The sequence below is a fragment of the Dermacentor silvarum genome, chromosome 4 (assembly GCF_013339745.2).
Source record: "Dermacentor silvarum isolate Dsil-2018 chromosome 4, BIME_Dsil_1.4, whole genome shotgun sequence".
Lineage (NCBI taxonomy): Eukaryota > Metazoa > Arthropoda > Arachnida > Ixodida > Ixodidae > Dermacentor > Dermacentor silvarum.
The window spans coordinates 36,248,883-36,267,057 of NC_051157.2; the positions used below are offsets into that span (position 1 = coordinate 36,248,883).

The following is an 18,175-nucleotide window of genomic DNA, read 5'->3' on the forward strand; positions in this document are numbered from 1 at the left end:
TCGGTTTGGCTTTTTGAGGGGCAGGTGGCAGCACATAACATGCCAATCCTATTGTAGATGGGCGCAACCCCTCTAGGCGTCCTTTTCAGCCATCTTGTTCACGTGGATCCTCGCTACGGTCAGGTAACTGTCAAATTAAGTTCTGTTTAACCATTTAATTGGGCAAACGAATTTTTTTATTCTTCAGTGGAGAATTCTACACTTAGTCCTCGATCGATTTAATCTTAGCTTATCGCTCCCTGAAGCGCGTTGCTTGTTAGTATCACTCGGGCATGTCTGTGCATCCGTAGCGTTTCAAGCCGGCTTCAAGCAAAGTGAGCACGCGGAAAAGTAAAATTGTTTAGCAAACATTCGCAGTAGGCTGGAAAGTGCCATTCTCCATCTCCCTTTGTGGCTGGTTTGCTCCCGGAATAGTAGCCACGAATGCTTTCCGGATTAGCCGCATTGTTACTGCCGGTGTGACTCGTGAACGGTGAAGTAACTCGCCTTTAATACTTCCTTTACGCGATTTATGAAATTTTGGGAACGATTTGTAATCGAATGCGGTTGAGGTCATTAGACTCCGTCCGTTCATTCATTTCCGGCTCACTTCTTGCTAGCTTCTGGCAGTGAACATATGGTCTGAAGGAAGGAGGTCACGCCTGCGGCAAACATTTTGAGCAAGCTCGTTTCTCTCTTTTCAGCGGGGGTTGACAAGTGGCGAACATGAGTTCACAGGATAAGTTAACGAGGATCGCCATCGTCAACACAGACAAATGCAAGCCCAAGAGATGTAAACAAGAGTGCAAGAAGTCATGCCCTGTTGTGAGACTGGGTAAGAATGACCCCCATTAGCCTGCCGTGTGTGACTAGCTCAGTTCGTGCTTCACTTGCTCTCATTTCTGACGCATTTCTGCTGCTCAGGCAAACTTTGCATAGAAGTAACGCCCAACGACAAGATCGCTGCCATATCGGAGAACTTGTGCATCGGTTGTGGTATCTGCGTCAAGGTAAGTAATCGGTCTCTCCTCTATGAATTATTTCCTTTTACGTCTACCTCTAAAATAAGGCGTTTCGTCATGTGTTTATTACGCGAATTATAGCGCTGTAACCTAGTGTGGCGGTGACGGTATTTGCCGCGTTGATTTACGCACTGTTTATTTATTCCAGAAATGTCCATTTGAAGCCATTTCTATTATCAATTTGCCTAGTAACCTAGAGAAAGATACAACTCATAGGTACAGCCAGAACTCCTTCAAGTTACACAGGTAAGGGATGAAAATGAACTGCTTCTAGGGGAGCAGAACTTAATTGCGTGTATGTTTAATAATCTAGGTTGCCTACCCCAAGACCCGGTGAAGTTTTGGGTTTGGTGGGGACAAATGGAATTGGGAAATCAACTGCCCTGAAGATTTTAGCTGGGAAACTGAAACCCAACTTAGGACGCTATGGAGTAAGTTGTATTCACTTCCCGAGTGGCTAGACTAAACAAACTTGAACAAATAACAGATTTTAGTTTCCTCTTGTTTAGCTGCTGCCACCACCAGAACTCAACTCGGTGAATAAGAAATCGCTTTGTCAACAGTGCACATTTGCCAAGAAAGCTAGCAAAATTCACCTTTGAATTTTTCAATAGTTGAACTGCTACTCTTGCTTAGAACTGTTACTGTGTCTTTAACCATCTTTATCTAAAAGTACAAGACATTCCCACCTCAACAGCATGACTCCCATAGTTGCGTCTCCTCGAGAAAAATCAGCGGACAGGAATTTTGTGGCAGCTGATATACTTGTCTGATTAAATACCTCTGTCTATTAAACAATGTCTCCTGCTATATTAACTGTGTTCATGTTTTTCTAACCATCTTAATTTATATTCAATTAAATTTGCAGTATTCATGCACCTTTACTATTTTGATTTGATTTATTTCCCCTTTCTTCAGTCAGATGCTTTCTGTTGTTATTAATTTATCTGATATTATATTGCACATTCTGATTTGTATATGTTCTACTTGTCATGCCGCAATTCTAATTTGTTTACTACTGCATTTCTTGAATGTATTGAATGTTATCACACACTTGCTTGGGCAACATTGTGGCCTGCAGTATCTTCTGTACGGAAATTATCAACACTTCGACTTCCTTGTAAATTATTTCCATGCGCAAACAGGATCCCCCAGACTGGACAGAAATTCTTCAGTACTTCCGTGGTTCGGAACTGCAAAACTACTTCACCAAGATTTTGGAAGATGATCTGAAGGCGATCATCAAGCCTCAGTATGTTGACCAGATTCCCAAAGCTGTCAAGGTACGCACTTTCACCTGCAACTTCCCAGTTGCACTGTTTACAACCAGTAAGAACTTTGGCAGCCTACAAAAATGAGCATAGAAATTAAATCTATTCACCAATGTCTCATACACCACACATAGTCAATGACAGGTCAAGAATGCAGAAGCTCCACCCACAAAATATTGCCAGGCCTCTGCATTCCCAGATAATAGTTATCCCCTCCATCACTGCGGTGGCTCAATGGCTATGGCATTCTGTTTCTGAGCGCAAGCTCGTGGGTTTGATTCCCAGTGACTGTGGCTGCATTTCGACAGGGGCAGAATGGAAAAACGATTTTGTGCCTGCGCCAACTGCAACGAAATTTTTGACTGCTTAAAAAGCCCCATTTCAGATAATTTAGACGTACAGTAGCCTCTGCGGAAAATTTTACGCTTGAAATGCGATTGGGTGCTTCACAATACACTCGCAAAAGTCTATCTTTTTCATACGAAAACTGAAAAAAAAACGCTGCCATTACCAGTCGCCGGAAGTGACGTACGTTGGAGATTGTAGAGAACCAGCGCCCGGGTCGTCTGCTTTCCTTGCTTGTATACTATTCCCGTGTATCAGCGAACAGAGTTAGTATATTTTGCTAGTTGCTTCCTCTACTCAGCGTTGCGTACTGCACAGCTATCGCAAGTGTTCGAGTATGTGTTCGAGCGCCCGACGGCCACGCAATGTTTCAGCATTCTTGCAACAGCTCAAATCACGAGCGCAACGAGAAAACATGCTCAAAGAGACACCCATCAATTGCGCATGTTGAGCGAGCGACTCGCCTGGGCGCTTAGGCGCAACTGAGAGATCAGCAGTCGGTATGGTTCTTCAACGTTTGCATTTCCGCATCGCTACCGCTTGCCCGCCAGGTGCAGGCGTCGTCTGCTTAGGCCCTATTGAAAGGATGCTATTGAGACAATTACCAGCTGTGCAGCTTTGCCAAGAGTACATTGATAGTATATGCTAAGCATTTGTAGGCAATTAAGCTCAAGTGAAATATCATTGCAGTTGGCCTTTAAGTACTAATTAATCCTGATTCCCCCACCCCCTACTTTGGTGTCTCTCTTAGCTTATGTGTTGTTGCTTCAGGATGTTAAACCTCACGATTGTTTAAAAGCCCCCCCCCCCCCCCCCCTCCCTCACAGATCAAACAGGGACAAATGAGGTGCTACGCTGTATTTTGAAGCAAAGAATAACTGTAGTCATGAACAGCAATCATGACAACCAGAGAAAGGCAGATGTGAGGATGATTATACAGCTAACACATGCGCACAGTCCTATGAGGTGTTCTGAAAAGGAAAGGAGTGAGTGATCTGACCTTGCCTGGCTTCTGGAGAACTTTATGCACGCTGCTGAAAAAGTAAAACAGTAAAATCGGAGTCGGTGCTTTTGCAGACATTTGTTCCTTACAAACACTCTCTTTTTCCCCCTGAGGCAAGTTTGTTCCCGCCGCTGCAATGACGAAGCAAGGCAAAGACTATATAACTATGTGGGATACAGAGAGCCGGGAAAGGCGATTTGCTGACGTGGGCTTGCACGTTTTCGTAGAGAGGCATTTGCTGCTCCATTCTTAATTTCTTGTCACTGACAATAGTTCAGGGGGTGATGTACTTAGCTACCCGTTGTGCCATAGCAGCATTGCGTGACCTGCATGTCGCCATTCGCATCATGGTGCAAGCTTCAATCAGTGTGATTGAAACACACATGGGAGAGGTAGAGAGCCAGCCTTGTGCAGGATACCAGTCTCATTTCACACAAACACACCTAACTCGCATTGAACTGTGTGGGTTCTTGGTGTCTCACAGGAGACCAACCACCGCGGGTTTGAGCTTAGCGAGCCACAGGGCCACGTCAGCCGTCGCCTCCAGCACCGCTCGCGCGCGAGCTCAGAGGCCGCAAGGGGCTACCGAGCGACGCACGCAAAGACACAGTAAAGCCCTGAGTTGACGGAAACCGTTTACTGAAACCGTCGGCACCAGCACTGCACAAACGCCCACGCAGCGGGGAGCCAAAGGGGTCCCGCACCAGGGCAAAAATACAATAACAGGCGCCTATAGCACGTCGCGGCGAGAGCACAGGCTCAAGCTGGGACACGCCGCTAGGAAAAGTCCCGGCGGCTATGCTACTTGCTCTGGCGATAACCAATGGGTCAACTCGCGAGAGCACAGGCAATATCCTTCGGCTTAGGCTTTCGGCAAGTGCGGCTCGGCGGGGTACGGCATCATGGACATTTTAGAAGAGTAGAATTTTAGGCCAGTTGGTGGTGCATACTTGACTGCGTCAAAGTGCAATAGAGCTGTCATAGGCATGCTTGAAAAATATGATTCCCGATTTCCTGCAACATTTTACCATGCTAAAGCGATAATCAGCACCACAACGATTGTCGCTGTGTACATGCAATATGTCTAACTGATACTGGCACCCCTTGATATGCAAGCAAGCTTGCACATTGCTTGTATGACTTGTTTGACTTGTTTTGTTCTGAAAACGGTTTCACAATTGACTCCTATGGAATCTAGTAAGGGACACTCGGTTTTACTGCTTGACTGTATTCATTTTTTTTTTCGTGCCGACCAAAATTCGCCCTTACAGACCACTGAAAAAGCTTTTTATTTTTTTTTTTTTAATTTTAACAAAAATTTGCCCCTGTGTATTATACACCAAGTGTGAACAATGGTCTCAAAAATGTGATAGCTCTCAAAATTAGAGTTGGATTGAACGGGCCTTAGGTTTACTGTAGCGTTGCAGTAAGCTTGGTGAACTGGTATATCCTCAATGTGAAAAATTTAAGGGTCGAACTCTGTTGTGTAGGATGTTGCGCACTTTGTACTCTTTTGCAGGGGTCCGTACAGCAACTCATAGACAAAAAGGACGAAATGAAGAATCAGGATGAAGTGTGCAGAGTACTCGGTTGGTTTCAGGCTATATCTTTTCTTAAGAGAAGGAAGCTTTAACATGGAGCCAAGTCTGATGTTCCTCTTTAAATTCAACTTAAACGCTGAAATACTCTTATTAGGCAACCAAATACAACAAATATTTGTTGCATTTAAGAGAAATAGTGCATTTCTGCTGGCTCTTGGAGCAGAATTATGAGTCGCCTCTTGTACGAATGCATTTCAAAATTGTTAAATAAAAAAATGTGGCACAAAGTTTACCCCCCCCCCCCCCCCCAACACCATAACTCCACACCAAAAACATCGCAATCCAGTTAACTGCAGCTATTAGAATCTAAAACAAACAAATATGATGTACATTTAGTTTACAGGTTACATGGAATGGTGAACTGAGTTTTCATGGTTTACATGAGTTTACGTCACTTATTAGTGAAGCATATCAAGGAAGATTGTCCATCTAGCCATGTTGTCCACTTTTGACGTCCTAATTGAGGCAGTTTACAGTACTGTGCAGTTCGTTTTCTTCATGGAGTTAAAAGTGGTAAACTTAAACCTTTTTTCTTTGTTATTTCTTTTTTACTCTTGAACTTCTGGCAATTTTCCTAAAACATTGAATTCCTTAAACCAAGCATCAGTAGATATTAAATTTACCTTTCTCTTTTAAATGCAACAAATCTCGTCAAAATTGTTTTCGTGGGCACCTAGTTAAATGACTTCTACGTTTCCACATACAGTCGACTTCCGTGAATTCGACCCTGACGGGACCGACAAAATTGATCGAGTTATCCAGTGGGTCGCATTAAACAACATGCAGAAAAACGTGAGAACACACCGCTGATTTATTTGACAGTATTTTCCCGATTCTTACATGCCCCCAAATCAAATGCGCACCCACTTTCTATGTGTCCAAAGTAGTAAACTAACATAGAAATGACATTAAAGCTCTTAAACAAAATAGAAATCTAACGCGCACCTGATTTTTTAGAAAGAGAAATGGGCAAGGGTCTGGTGTTGAACAACGGTGGCTGGTTTCCTTAAGTCAGCTTTGCTGCGGCACATCCGTGTTACGCGGTAACCATATGAACGTTGCAAAGGCAGTTTTGGTATCGTGTGCGATTACACTGCACAAGAAATTTTCGGCCCAATTCTCTCTCGAGAAAAAAAAAAAGGCACGCATTAGAATCTGGTAAATACTACTGTAATCAGACATTATGAGCTATGGTTATTGTTTGAAAATATTGCTAGGGGCAGTCCGAAAATCTGGGTTTTCGACGGGAGGTGACGTGTTCAACATACAGTTAAACCTGCTTATAACGAACCTCCATATAACGAATTTCTGGATATAACGAAGTTTTTTTTATTCCCCGCCGTTACTCCATAGAAGCACATGTATTTGAGACCTCTACGTAACGAAGTGGCAGCAGGAGACCCCCTCGATATAACGAATTTTCCCCTCCAACCACCTAGAGACTTCGCCCCAAATTTTGTCATTTTTGCGCGAGCAGCAACCGGAAGCACCTTCTCCGCCGCGATGGAATGCGAAGCGAGCGCACGTGTGCGAGGCGGCCCTGCATCCCTCGACCCGGCGATCTTGTCGCCGCGGGCGTGACCTTTCCCCCTCCCTTCATTCAAATCTGATCCTGCCGCTTGCTGCAGCTGGCCTAGCCCGCCAAGCCGGCACTCTCTCCTTTTTCAGCTGATGTTGCCGACGCGCTGGTACACGCTGTGGCACATCAGACTCGATGAGCGCGGACACGCGCTGTCAAACGCTGGCGGCGTGTGGAAGCCCCGCTGGAGAAGCGAGCGAAGTGACCTTCGTGCTGTCTATCGCTTCAATGCAAACTGAGCGCCGAGAACACGCAGCATAGGAGCCGCCGATGCACCTACACACTGCTAGACTGCCCCAACACAGATCGCTTTCAAGATACGGTCTGCGGGACCGCGTGCCGCCCCGCTATAGCTCCCCCCTCGCTCCCTCGCCGGTGCCTCGAGCGCAACGGAAGAAGGCGCGCTTCCTCCCTGCTTTTCTTGCGCGCGCGAGATTTAGATGGGGTCGTCGGATCCCCTCGCACGTTTTCACTCGCACATACAGCATAAAGCGCGCGGCGACTGCGTTATCGCCCTTGGACTTTAGGGTACGGCCACGCTAGCGGCAAAAACACGCAGCAAAAACCCGCGTCAGAAACGCGCAGCAGGAATCGGGGGTCTTGCGGTGTGCCGCGCGAAATGGTTCTGCGGCAAATGCCGCGTGCCGCGAGATGAAGAACCAATCAAGAGCGACGAGGGTGACGTCGCGGAGCCATCACAACCGGAACGCCGCCGGTCCGCGCCGGGTTTTCAATCGGCGATCGTCGTCTCTCTCATGAAGCAACGAGCGCTCGCGGTGTTGCTCACCCGTTCGGAGAGCGCGGGAGATCTTATCGCGCTGCCGCGCGGAGAGACGCACGTGCCACGGTGGCCTCGCGGCAAGGCGCTGACACGCGGCAACTTGCCGCTCGCTGCATGACCGCGCGTTTTTTGCCGCTAGCGTGGCCGTACCCTTAAGGTACGTCCACACAATCTTGCCGCGCGCGTCGTCGTCGTCGTCAAGCCACCAATCCAAGCGACATGAAAAGTCAAAATGGCCGCTCGGGCCGGCGCGGGGTGGCAGTTCGCAACGTATGATGCGGGAACAGTCCCACAGTTGCGACGCAACAGCAGGGTTACCAATGCATTGAGTTCTAAGGGAGCTGTGCCGGGACCAGTCGAAAACGACTTACAGCCGGGAAAACGCAGCCCCCTGGAACGGAACAGCGAGGTTCTACTGTAACACTATACGACGCTACAACGCCATCGTGATGTTCGCTCTTCGTTTACGATGCCTCGCGCTTGTGCGAAACGACACGCGTCCACGCATCCGATACCTGGTGTGACATTCCGAGGATGAGTGCTTCGACGAAAACGGAAAACGGGTGCGCGTTACAATTGAGGGCGCGTTAGAATCGAGTAAATACGGTAAACGTTTATTTTTCGAATTTTCGAGCCGAACCTGCATATAACGAAATCCTCTTTATAACGAAGTTTTCCAGGAATTTGTCAATTTCGTTATATCCAGGTTTAACTGTATTCACTGTCTTCTAAGCTCCGCCGAGACAGACGCTGCCACTAAAGGGTCACTGTTGGGGTCACCATAGGGGTCAGGCACGTGCGTGCTTACTCGAATAGCTCGACGAAGGCCAATTTTATGATAGAAATAACAAAAGTTTGGATCCATTAGAAATGCATGGGCGCGGCCTGGGACCTTCGGTCGTGACCAAAAAATCGAATAAACGGTAGTCTACTGTATTCTGATTAAGAGCTCCCGACCCAAAGCTTCCTTTTAATGCTTGTATACTCTGCTCCGAACCATGTGTTGTGTTATTCAAACTTAGTGGAACACGTCATGACAGTCCTGTCTTCCACACAGACCTCAACAATGTAAGAGACAGAAATGTGGACGCACTATCTGGAGGGGAGCTTCAACGCTTTGCATGTGCAATGGTGTGCATACAGAAAGCAGACATGTAAGCATGCATGCTTGTGTATCTAATAGTATAAGCATTTAGTTAGCAGAAGCTGGTATCATCGCTTATCATTCAATATTCACTCCTTTCTTTTCTCAGCTTTATGTTTGACGAGCCCTCAAGTTATCTGGATGTGAAGCAGAGGCTCAAGGCTGCTCTGGCAATCCGCTCCTTGATTCATCCAGAAAAGTAAGGTTGGCTCTGCAGCCATGTGCATAGCTGTAATTTGTAATCTTGACATTTTCCATTTTAGGCCTCTGAAATAGCAGTTTGGAAAGTGGTAGGACGTGCAATACCATAAAATGAAACGTGAAATACAGAGCAAATTATTTGCAAGGCTTGCTAACTGTGGACTGTAGAAGACTTTATAGAATTAAGTTGTCATGAAAGTTTATTCACCTACACGCTGTCAGTCAAATGAAGCCCAAAGAGGAATATTCAGATTGCATCAGAACAGTCAAACCACAAATTTGTGCTTGAAGAAGGGATACATATCATTGCACTTGATCAAAACTTTGACGTGTAATGTACCATTCTTTAAAAACACATTACACCCTTACATAAATTCTATTAAAATTCTTATTTTTGAAGAATTCTTCTCGAACTTTATTAGTCCATAATAGAGCCCATTTTGTGCAGGGTACACACATTTTATGATTTGTGGCTCTCTATAATGTTGGCCATTCATTATCATTATTCTTAGTTTTGCCTTATAACTGAAAGTTAAGTTAATGTTAAATGTGCTGAAATAATAACTACAATTTGCTATTGAACTTAAGTTGGTAGTTCAATATGTGTCCTTGTGCTGTTCTTTTTGTCTCTGACAGAAGTACTGGCTATAGGCCAGCTTACTCACAAGTACATACTCTCTTCACGCTCACTTCACAGGCATGAGATAGAGCATTAGTGAGTGGGCCTGAGTAGAAGTTTGTTTTCTCTTTAAATATACATCAGTAACAATAATATACAAGTATGAACAGGAGCGAGTGCTTTCGTACGAACGAAAGTCGGGGACAGTTATTTTGGGTGGGTGTGAGTATGAATGTGAGTGACTGTCGGAAAGTATGAGTGGACGTTGTGGGGGTACACTCTGCGTGAGGCTAGGGCTTAAGGCAAGCTCCGATCTAGCCACCCACAGTCGTTCCATCGTACTCCACAACCTCTAGCACGTGTAATCGCAGCTACAAAGGATTCGAGCGTATAAGGCAACCAGCAGTGTCAACTGTAACAATATTTATTGCTGTGAGCAATAGGGCACCCTGGCAGAGGGAAACACATATTTTGGAATTTGTAGAAACTCTACCTCGCATATCTTGCATGTAAAATGACGATACTTAACAAGTGTCAAGGTTGGGAGACCTAAGATATGTTAATTTGATGCTAAAGTTGTTCTTGAAATATAATGCAGAAAAAGAAAGTGACAGGTCAGAAGTGTTGTGTCCATACTCCTTTAAGTAGTGCTGTTCTCAATGGTGTGCCTTGTTTCACTACAATGAATGTGCATAAAGGGCATTGCTCTTGTTTTCTTTGCAGGTACATCATTGTTGTGGAGCATGACCTGTCAGTGCTCGACTATCTGTCTGACTTCATCTGCTGCTTATATGGCGTGCCTGGATGCTACGGTGTGGTTACCATGCCATTCTCTGTCAGGGAAGGTAAGAGTATTCTTTCCTGCATGTAACATTATACAAGTTTTGTAGCACGATGTCTTTCAAACTGTTGTGTAGACATTTTATTTAATTTCCTATTGCTGTCCTACTCGATGCAGGCATCAACATCTTCCTGGATGGTTTTGTGCCAACCGAGAACCTAAGGTTTAGGGACACCTCACTAGTGTTCAAAGTTGCTGAAACGGCTACAGAGGAAGAAATCAAGCGAATGTGCCGCTACGAGTATCCCGACATGAAAAAGTGCCTAGGTGAGCTGCCACTGAGCACCTGGTGTGCCTGCGTGCATGTGTGTGGGTAAATGTTCATTTGTTTCTTTACCACAGGTGACTTTGAAATGAGTGTACATGCCGGGACATTCACAGACTCTGAGATCATAGTGATGCTGGGAGAGAATGGAACAGGAAAGACAACCTTCATTCGTATGATGGCTGGCCGATTGAAACCTGATGAAGGGGGTGCGTTTTTACCATTCTTGTTTCCTATGCGTTTAAGACGAGCTTGGATTTCAGTTTAAGTTCCAAGTGTATTCGCTTAGAGTCCATGGCTGATGCTGATGTAGTCGTAAATTGTGAGCAGGGTTAAAGGATGTGAGCCCGTTTTCTCCACTTATCTCAGAGATACTATAGTGATTCTTGGTGCATCAGTGTGGCAGCTATGAAGTTGTGTTATTTACGGGTGCTTGCATTAACTGGCAATGCTTTGTGTGTGATAGAGGCCTCATAGTTTTGAATGTGTATTGGTATTGATTTTGACTTGAGAACAGTGACAGACTTTTTTGTGTAAATGTGCTATAGGTGACTGCCTTTACCGCAGTGAACATATGACAATATGGGCTCCATGGTTACACATTTGTTATGGTGGTAATAGTGGCAATTTTCTGGAATGCTCTTGCAATTTTCTTAAGTTACATTTTTGATTACTGATGCAGGTGACGTCCCTTCTTTAAACATCAGTTACAAGCCCCAAAAGATCTCCCCGAAATCTCAAGGAACTGTGCGAATGCTGCTTCATGACAAAATAAGGGATGCCTATGTGCACCCACAGTTCATTGCTGACGTCATGAAACCACTGCAGATTGATGCCATTATTGACCAGGAAGTAAGTATTGCAAAACCATAGCTTTCCACTGTGCTATCTACTTCAATCTTTTGTATTCATTTGATTGATTAATGGGTTTTAATGGCGCATGGGCCAGTTCTGGCCAAATAGTGCCAACAAGATCTTTTGTATGCACTCCTTTCTATAATAGTATGCAAGAATGCACTATCATAGACAATTGAAATACGAACAAGTTAGTGCTAACGAGAACACATTCTTTCGTTTCGGCTTTCATCAATGCAAATAATATCGGCATGATTTTGGCTTATACGCGGTGTTGTATGGACATGAGGTTACGCAATATTAAGTACTACTTCGTTATATCAAGATGCAACTGTATTCATCTGCAAAGGCTCACATTGAGTTCCTTTGGTCGTTGTTCTCCTTGCTTGTCAAGAGCAAGTGTTTGGGCCCTATATCAAGTCAGTGGTGTTCTGTGAAAGGAAGCACTTTTAGAGAAGTAGACAGATAATGTCATCTTCAAGATTCTTTACAGCACCACTTTATTTTACTGTTACTGGCCTGCATGCTTAACCCTTTGAGGGTCGAATTTTTTTTCCAAATGCGACGCCCCAGGGTCGATTTTTTTTATTGCTGATTTTAATTCTTCAAAGGAGCCTATTTCGAAAAAATATGGTCGTAACTTTTTTTAGAGTGACAGTAAAGTGAGGAAAAAATTGTTTGTGTTGTGAAATACACACTGTTTATTCATGAATAAGATAATCGCACTGAATAATGGTTGTGTGCACGTCCGGAAACCGAAACAAGTGAGAAGCCTTCGTCTTATCGCCAACAAGGTGCGATAGAGCTTTTGTGATCTCCAAAAAAGGAAACGCAAAAACGGCAGCATCGTCTGTGTATATAAGCGCCTGCCTGGGAACAGGTATAATCGCGCCGCGGTGGGCGATAAACGATCGGTCACCCTTTGAGAGATTTGAAACCAGATAGCCATCAGTTTAGCGCATGCAACAAGCGGGATCTGCCCGCTTGCAGCGCGTCGGCTATCGCCCGGTTGCGCGAGCGATAGCCGACACGCTGTTGCCATAAAAAAAAAAAGTGGAGAGGCATTGGCGCAAGTAAAAAATTCCACGTGTTTCCGTCGAGTGGCAGCACATGCCAAGCAAAAGAAATGATCGAAAGAGGCGCGCTTTTTAAATGTACAAGCGATAACGTACATGTACGTCATTGACCATTTTGAAGGTGTTTGCGGAGGACGTATGTATGCCATTGACCCCAAAAAGGTTAAACGCTCATTGTTAGGTGCCCTCCAAGTCTGCTACATCGTTTGTTTGCACATTAGTGTGAGTGTGTGTACCCGCCCACATGTCCTTTTCTGTCACTATGTTATGCACCTTTTACCTGTGTGAATGCCTGCTCAGTGTACCACAAATCGCAAATCAAGCTGTTTTTTGGGTACAAAGGAACCAGACGCTTGAACGTGCACGTTTTGTATCACATGAAGGGGGTAAAAACAGAACGAAGGACAAGACGAAGGCAGTGACAACGTACACAGTGCTGACTGACAAAGTGGTTGCCAATCAGCGCTGTGTACGTAGTCTCTGCTTTCGTCCTGTCCTTCGTGCTGTTTTTACCCCCTTCATCATGAACCAACCAGCCCAATTTAGCACGCTCCTTTGTATCACATGCTGCTCAGAATTACGCATCTGACATTCTGCTTATTTTCTGTGCACCCTATAGGTGCAGAACTTGTCTGGGGGTGAGCTTCAGCGTGTAGCCCTGGCTTTGTGCCTTGGCAAGCCAGCCGACGTGTACCTAATAGATGAGCCGTCAGCCTACCTCGACTCCGAGCAGCGTCTGGTGGCAGCCAAAGTCATCAAGCGATTTATCCTGCATGCCAAGAAGACGGGCTTCGTGGTTGAGCACGACTTCATCATGGCCACGTATCTCGCCGATAGGGTTATTGTCTTCGAGGGACAGCCCTCTGTCAAGACTCTGGCAAATGCGTAAGTACCAAATGTAACTTTGGTAAAACCTCATTACATGCAGCTAGTCATGCTTGAGATGAGCAATTATTGCATCACCAGTTTTGCTATAAGTGGAGCCTGAAAACCTTTGGAAAACAGCATTGTTTCAGAATTGAGCACGCTGCGTGTGCATCTCCCGCAATGAAGGCACCATTAACCTTCCTTAGAGACACTGGTCTAAATGCAATACAGTTCAACCTCGATATAATGAAGTCGCTAAAATCAGCAATTTGCTTCGTTATATCGAAATGTTGTATTGAAATTCAACTTTTTGTACAAGGAAGTACAGTGACCGATTGATTTTCTCGCATGGAAAGGGGCTGCAATATTTTCCAAATTATTGAGCAATCGAAAAAGCAAATTTGAATGAGAAAATAATTAATTTCGTTGTATTTGGGAGTTGACAACGAATCATACGGTTTCATGCCACGTCGACGATATCTTGTCATCGGCGGTATGAATAAAGCGAAGCAAGCCACGCTTTCGTGTCCACTCCGCCCCCGCGGCTGATAGCGATGCCTGCAGTGGGACGACGATGCTATCATGAAAAGCACTGGCAGTGGGGAGCGAATGCTTCGTCTCCCTCTCCCTTCAAGTGGTCTCCAAAATTCGAGATTGCGCAACCTCCAATACTAAACGCGCGGGAAGATAGCTTACATGATGCCACACCATCTCGGCACGCCGACCGTTTGCACATGCAGCAAATAACCTTTAAAGCAGTGTGCGCGGCTGTGTATGCGCAGCCACGGCCGAGATGCGCGCCTACTTACCCCCCGCTCTCCGCCCCCTTGCGCACGCTTGATCACGTTACCGCAAGCTCTCTCCCCTCCCTTCTTTCCCTTTGCTCATGCGGGAAGGCGGCACTCGTGAAGCCACCATCTTTCTTGTCTCTCCCTCGCACACTTTCACTCGCACCTAAAGCACACGGTGTATGGGGCGCGACAGGATCTTACCGCACTTGAACTTTATACGGAACATCGGCGATTGCTCTTGTCGCGCGGTGTGCGATTTGAGAGGTGCTTTAGCAAGCAACCGCTTGTAATTCAATCATTTGAACATCTGTGCCTGTGGAACTTTCTATTTATTGGACAGTTTTAGTTTCATGTACGTAGAAGCGCTACGTACGTCAAGATCTTGCGGAATCGAAATGCGCATGCGCCGAACGTAGGGTGCGTGAGCCCCCTCACATCTCACGTCCATGCTTGAAATCTGCGCCCTTGCATTGCGAGCTCTGCGAGCTACCAGGTAGAGAACACAACACACGCTAGTACGGACGCGCAGTTTGTGAGGTGCAAGAATCGCTGTTGGCTCCGACTCGTGTTAAACGAACTTGGCTGGAGTGGCGTTCATGTCTGCAGGCAGGGGGCGCCAGTAGACATGCGGAAGCAACGACCTATATGTTTGCAAGGCTTCCACCTACAGACGGTTGCGTACGCGAAGCTATAAGCATGCCACCCGTGTGGCGCATAGCGCACGCAGAAGTCTCAAGTGGCGTGCGCAAAGCTTCTGTGTACGTGCAACTAAAACTCTATTATCTCGGTATTCCATTACAGTAGCAGTGAAATTTCATTATGTTGAAATTGCATAGAAACGTTTCGATATATTGAGGTTATAAATATACATGGTGTTCTATGACAAGAGATTATGAAAAGTGAAATACTTCGTTAAAGTGAGCTTTAACTGTACTTTGGTTTGTACAGTGTGTTTTGTGTATATTGTGTGTTTATGATGTGCACTGTAGATTTCATCATACCCTTCTGGAATAACATGCCAAGCATGAAGCCAGGCAAATGTCCCAAAGATTTATTAAAGAGCTCTCTCTCTCCTTCGTAACTGAGCAAACAAAGATTTCATTGACATATATATTAATATTATTATCCACCCCTTTGTACCACATTGAAAGCTTAGTGTGGGTTTATAGCACCATCGCATTGACAGGAGCAAAAAGTCTGTACACTGAAATGTGGGAACTGGACTAAGGGTTAGCTAGAATGTGATTGGTGAGCAAAGATTAGCCTCCACAAACAATGGCATGTCAGCAGCAAAAGCTGAGTTTGGATTCAAAACCTTTACTCCCGTATTCCAAAATTCATCTTGAGTTGAAGCCCATGCTTGACTTGATCTAAGCGACACGTGGCGTGAGTGTGCCCACGACGCTCATTGCGTTTCCTCCGGCGCGTTCATGACAGGCGTCATTTAAATCAAGTCAAGCATGGGCTTCAACTTAAGATGCATTTCTGAATAAGGGGGTTAGAGTCACTTCGAGGCATCAACACCAAGGCTGATTGATTTCATGGCGGATTTGTCAGAATTTTTTTGGTTATTGCATTTTCCATAAACGGGGGCACCAGAATGCAGTCATAAAGGTGCTTTTATTTTCTGCATGCAAGGTTTTCTAAATATAAGAGTTCCTGCTATGGGCTTGCACTATATGGTTTTTCGAACATTTTTTTGTGTTTAGATGCTTATGGAAGCAAGGTTCAGTGTGCCTGGTTGTCCACGCACAAGCTGAACACTTTTAGCAGGACAGGATGGGCACTCTCTTGCCGCAGTATGCATCCGCTTCAGCACACTTTGCTACTGGGGCTGTAGCATTTAAGCATCCCACTATGCCAAAACGTTTGCCCATGGTGGTTGATAACTGTTGCATTACGCATCTCAAGCACTCATACTGATAGTATATTATGATGTATAGGTATACATTTTAATTTATCCTTTTAAGGTTGCCAGAAATTCCTGGTTACATTATGTATTTGTGCAATTAGAGTATTATTTTAATCATATTTAAATGAGTGCTGGAAATATACAGTGCACTGCTTTATAATGCTCGCTAGAGCAATCACTGGAGTTAAGAAGAAGCTTTAGCTCAGGAGCTCCTGTTTAACAATAGAGATAACGATTGATATAGCTCCTATATAATGAAGTTATATGAGGTGCGGCAAGAACTTCTTTATATCGTGAATTTCATAAAGTCGAGGTTTTAAAGTCTCAGCAGTAAAAATAATTTCACAGGCTCCCAGAACATTCCAGGTGGATAGAATCTTGTCAGTACGCACTTATAACCAAATTATTGCAAGATGGTCTGCCCATTATTGTGCGGGGCAGATCACGCTGAGAGCAATACATCGGCGAGTCTCACGGCATCCAAGATTTGCATGTAGAATGTTGCACAGTGCCATAAATTTTGTACGCCACGGTTGACTGTATTCAGTGCCCACAGATGGCGCCCACAAATTAAAAACATATGTGTGAAAATATACGGAGATTTGTCCTTTATGAGAGAAAAAAAAAGTCACAGTTTCATTTGAGAGGCGAAGCATTGATAGTGATGGCAAGGAGACGACACAATGTTCATAGTTTTATTGGCCATATAAATTGCAGTGAACATTGTCACATTTGCACAGGCAACCGTGAACAGATCTCACTCGATGTCCACGAACACTCGTTTTCACAATGTAGGCGTGATGAAGAGTGCCGGCGACGGGGAGCGAACGCCTCGTGCTGCCTCTTGAAAGCTTGAGATTACATGACTTCCAACACTAGGCGTGCATCAAGGCACCAGCGACCTCGGCTCGTCCTTAGGCTTGGTACCCACCACAGATTATACCTCCAAGATGCGGCGCATAGCCAACGTTTGTGCTCAGCAATGCAGACAGCCATGCACACCCAAGGCTGGGGTATAGGAGAAAACGCCCCTCCCTCCCTTGTACTGGAGGAATCGCCACTTGGGGTCAAACATTGTTGACAATACGGATTTCCGGCTGAAAAAAATGGCTTTCAGCAATTTTACACACAGAAGGATGGCCTTCGCAAGTTGTTTACTAAAAAGAGAGATGACGCAGTGGTGTTTCCTGCATACCACGCACCTGCACGCACGCTTCAAGGAATCAGATTCTCCTGTTTGAACAACTTTTTGCAAATCGAACTTTTCAAGTAGAAGGACGTTTGCAAATGATGACCTCTGCCCCGGCCGCTATTTTTACTGTTTTTTGTCGGATTAACTAGCCATAAAGGCACCAAGTACATGCCTAAAATGGCCAAAAACATTGTTAATCGAAACAGCATCGCAGAATGACTTTAAATCGCAAGAAAAATATACGTGGTTTCTAATGGAACTAAAATTTGGAAATGAAAGTAGTTCATTCAATCAAGGTTTGACTGTATGTAGGAATAGACAAAAAAGTTGAAATCTAGTGACTGTAGGAAGCAGATTGTTTAGGTTGTCAATTTTTAAACAATTATCCTTGAATATCACGTGAATCTCAAGTCAATAGAAAGTTTACGACTGTAAGCTGAGCAATGAAAAACACTATCACAATTATGTAAAACTTACCTAGTAATATGTACATCTAAATGGACAAAATTGATTGATTATACACCACTCTGAAATATACTGCTAATTTGTGAGTAGGACTTTTGGGAAACCCTCATAAACATTTACCAATTTCATGTAAGCTGTAAATTCATGTACAGTAGACTTCCGTTAATTCGATCCGAGCCGGCGCCCATGCATTTCTATGGGCCCAAACTTTTGTTATTTCGATGCTAAAATTGGCCTTCGCTAGATAATTTGAACTTGACCAGTCAGCACTCACGCGCTTGACCCCTTTAGTGGCAGCGTCTGTCTCTGCAGAGCTTAGGGGGCAGTGAATGCGTTAAGCAGAAATCCCTCGCCGAAAACGCCTAT

General features: G+C 44.9%; 1 protein-coding gene across 1 annotated transcript in view; it reads left to right on the forward strand.

Moving 5' to 3' along the window:
- Positions 1-18,175, forward strand: part of LOC119449782 (ATP-binding cassette sub-family E member 1-like) — a 20,685-nt gene continuing 2,510 nt past the window's right edge. The window contains exons 1-14 of the mRNA XM_037713045.2: positions 1-123; positions 684-814; positions 904-989; positions 1,150-1,247; positions 1,315-1,432; positions 2,147-2,284; positions 5,140-5,209; positions 8,639-8,735; positions 8,835-8,924; positions 10,269-10,390; positions 10,504-10,653; positions 10,729-10,860; positions 11,334-11,503; positions 13,202-13,467. Of these exons, the coding sequence (XP_037568973.1) occupies positions 706-814; positions 904-989; positions 1,150-1,247; positions 1,315-1,432; positions 2,147-2,284; positions 5,140-5,209; positions 8,639-8,735; positions 8,835-8,924; positions 10,269-10,390; positions 10,504-10,653; positions 10,729-10,860; positions 11,334-11,503; positions 13,202-13,467 (1,646 nt within the window). The 5' untranslated portion in view covers positions 1-123; positions 684-705. The remainder of the gene's footprint in view (positions 124-683; positions 815-903; positions 990-1,149; positions 1,248-1,314; positions 1,433-2,146; positions 2,285-5,139; positions 5,210-8,638; positions 8,736-8,834; positions 8,925-10,268; positions 10,391-10,503; positions 10,654-10,728; positions 10,861-11,333; positions 11,504-13,201; positions 13,468-18,175) is intronic.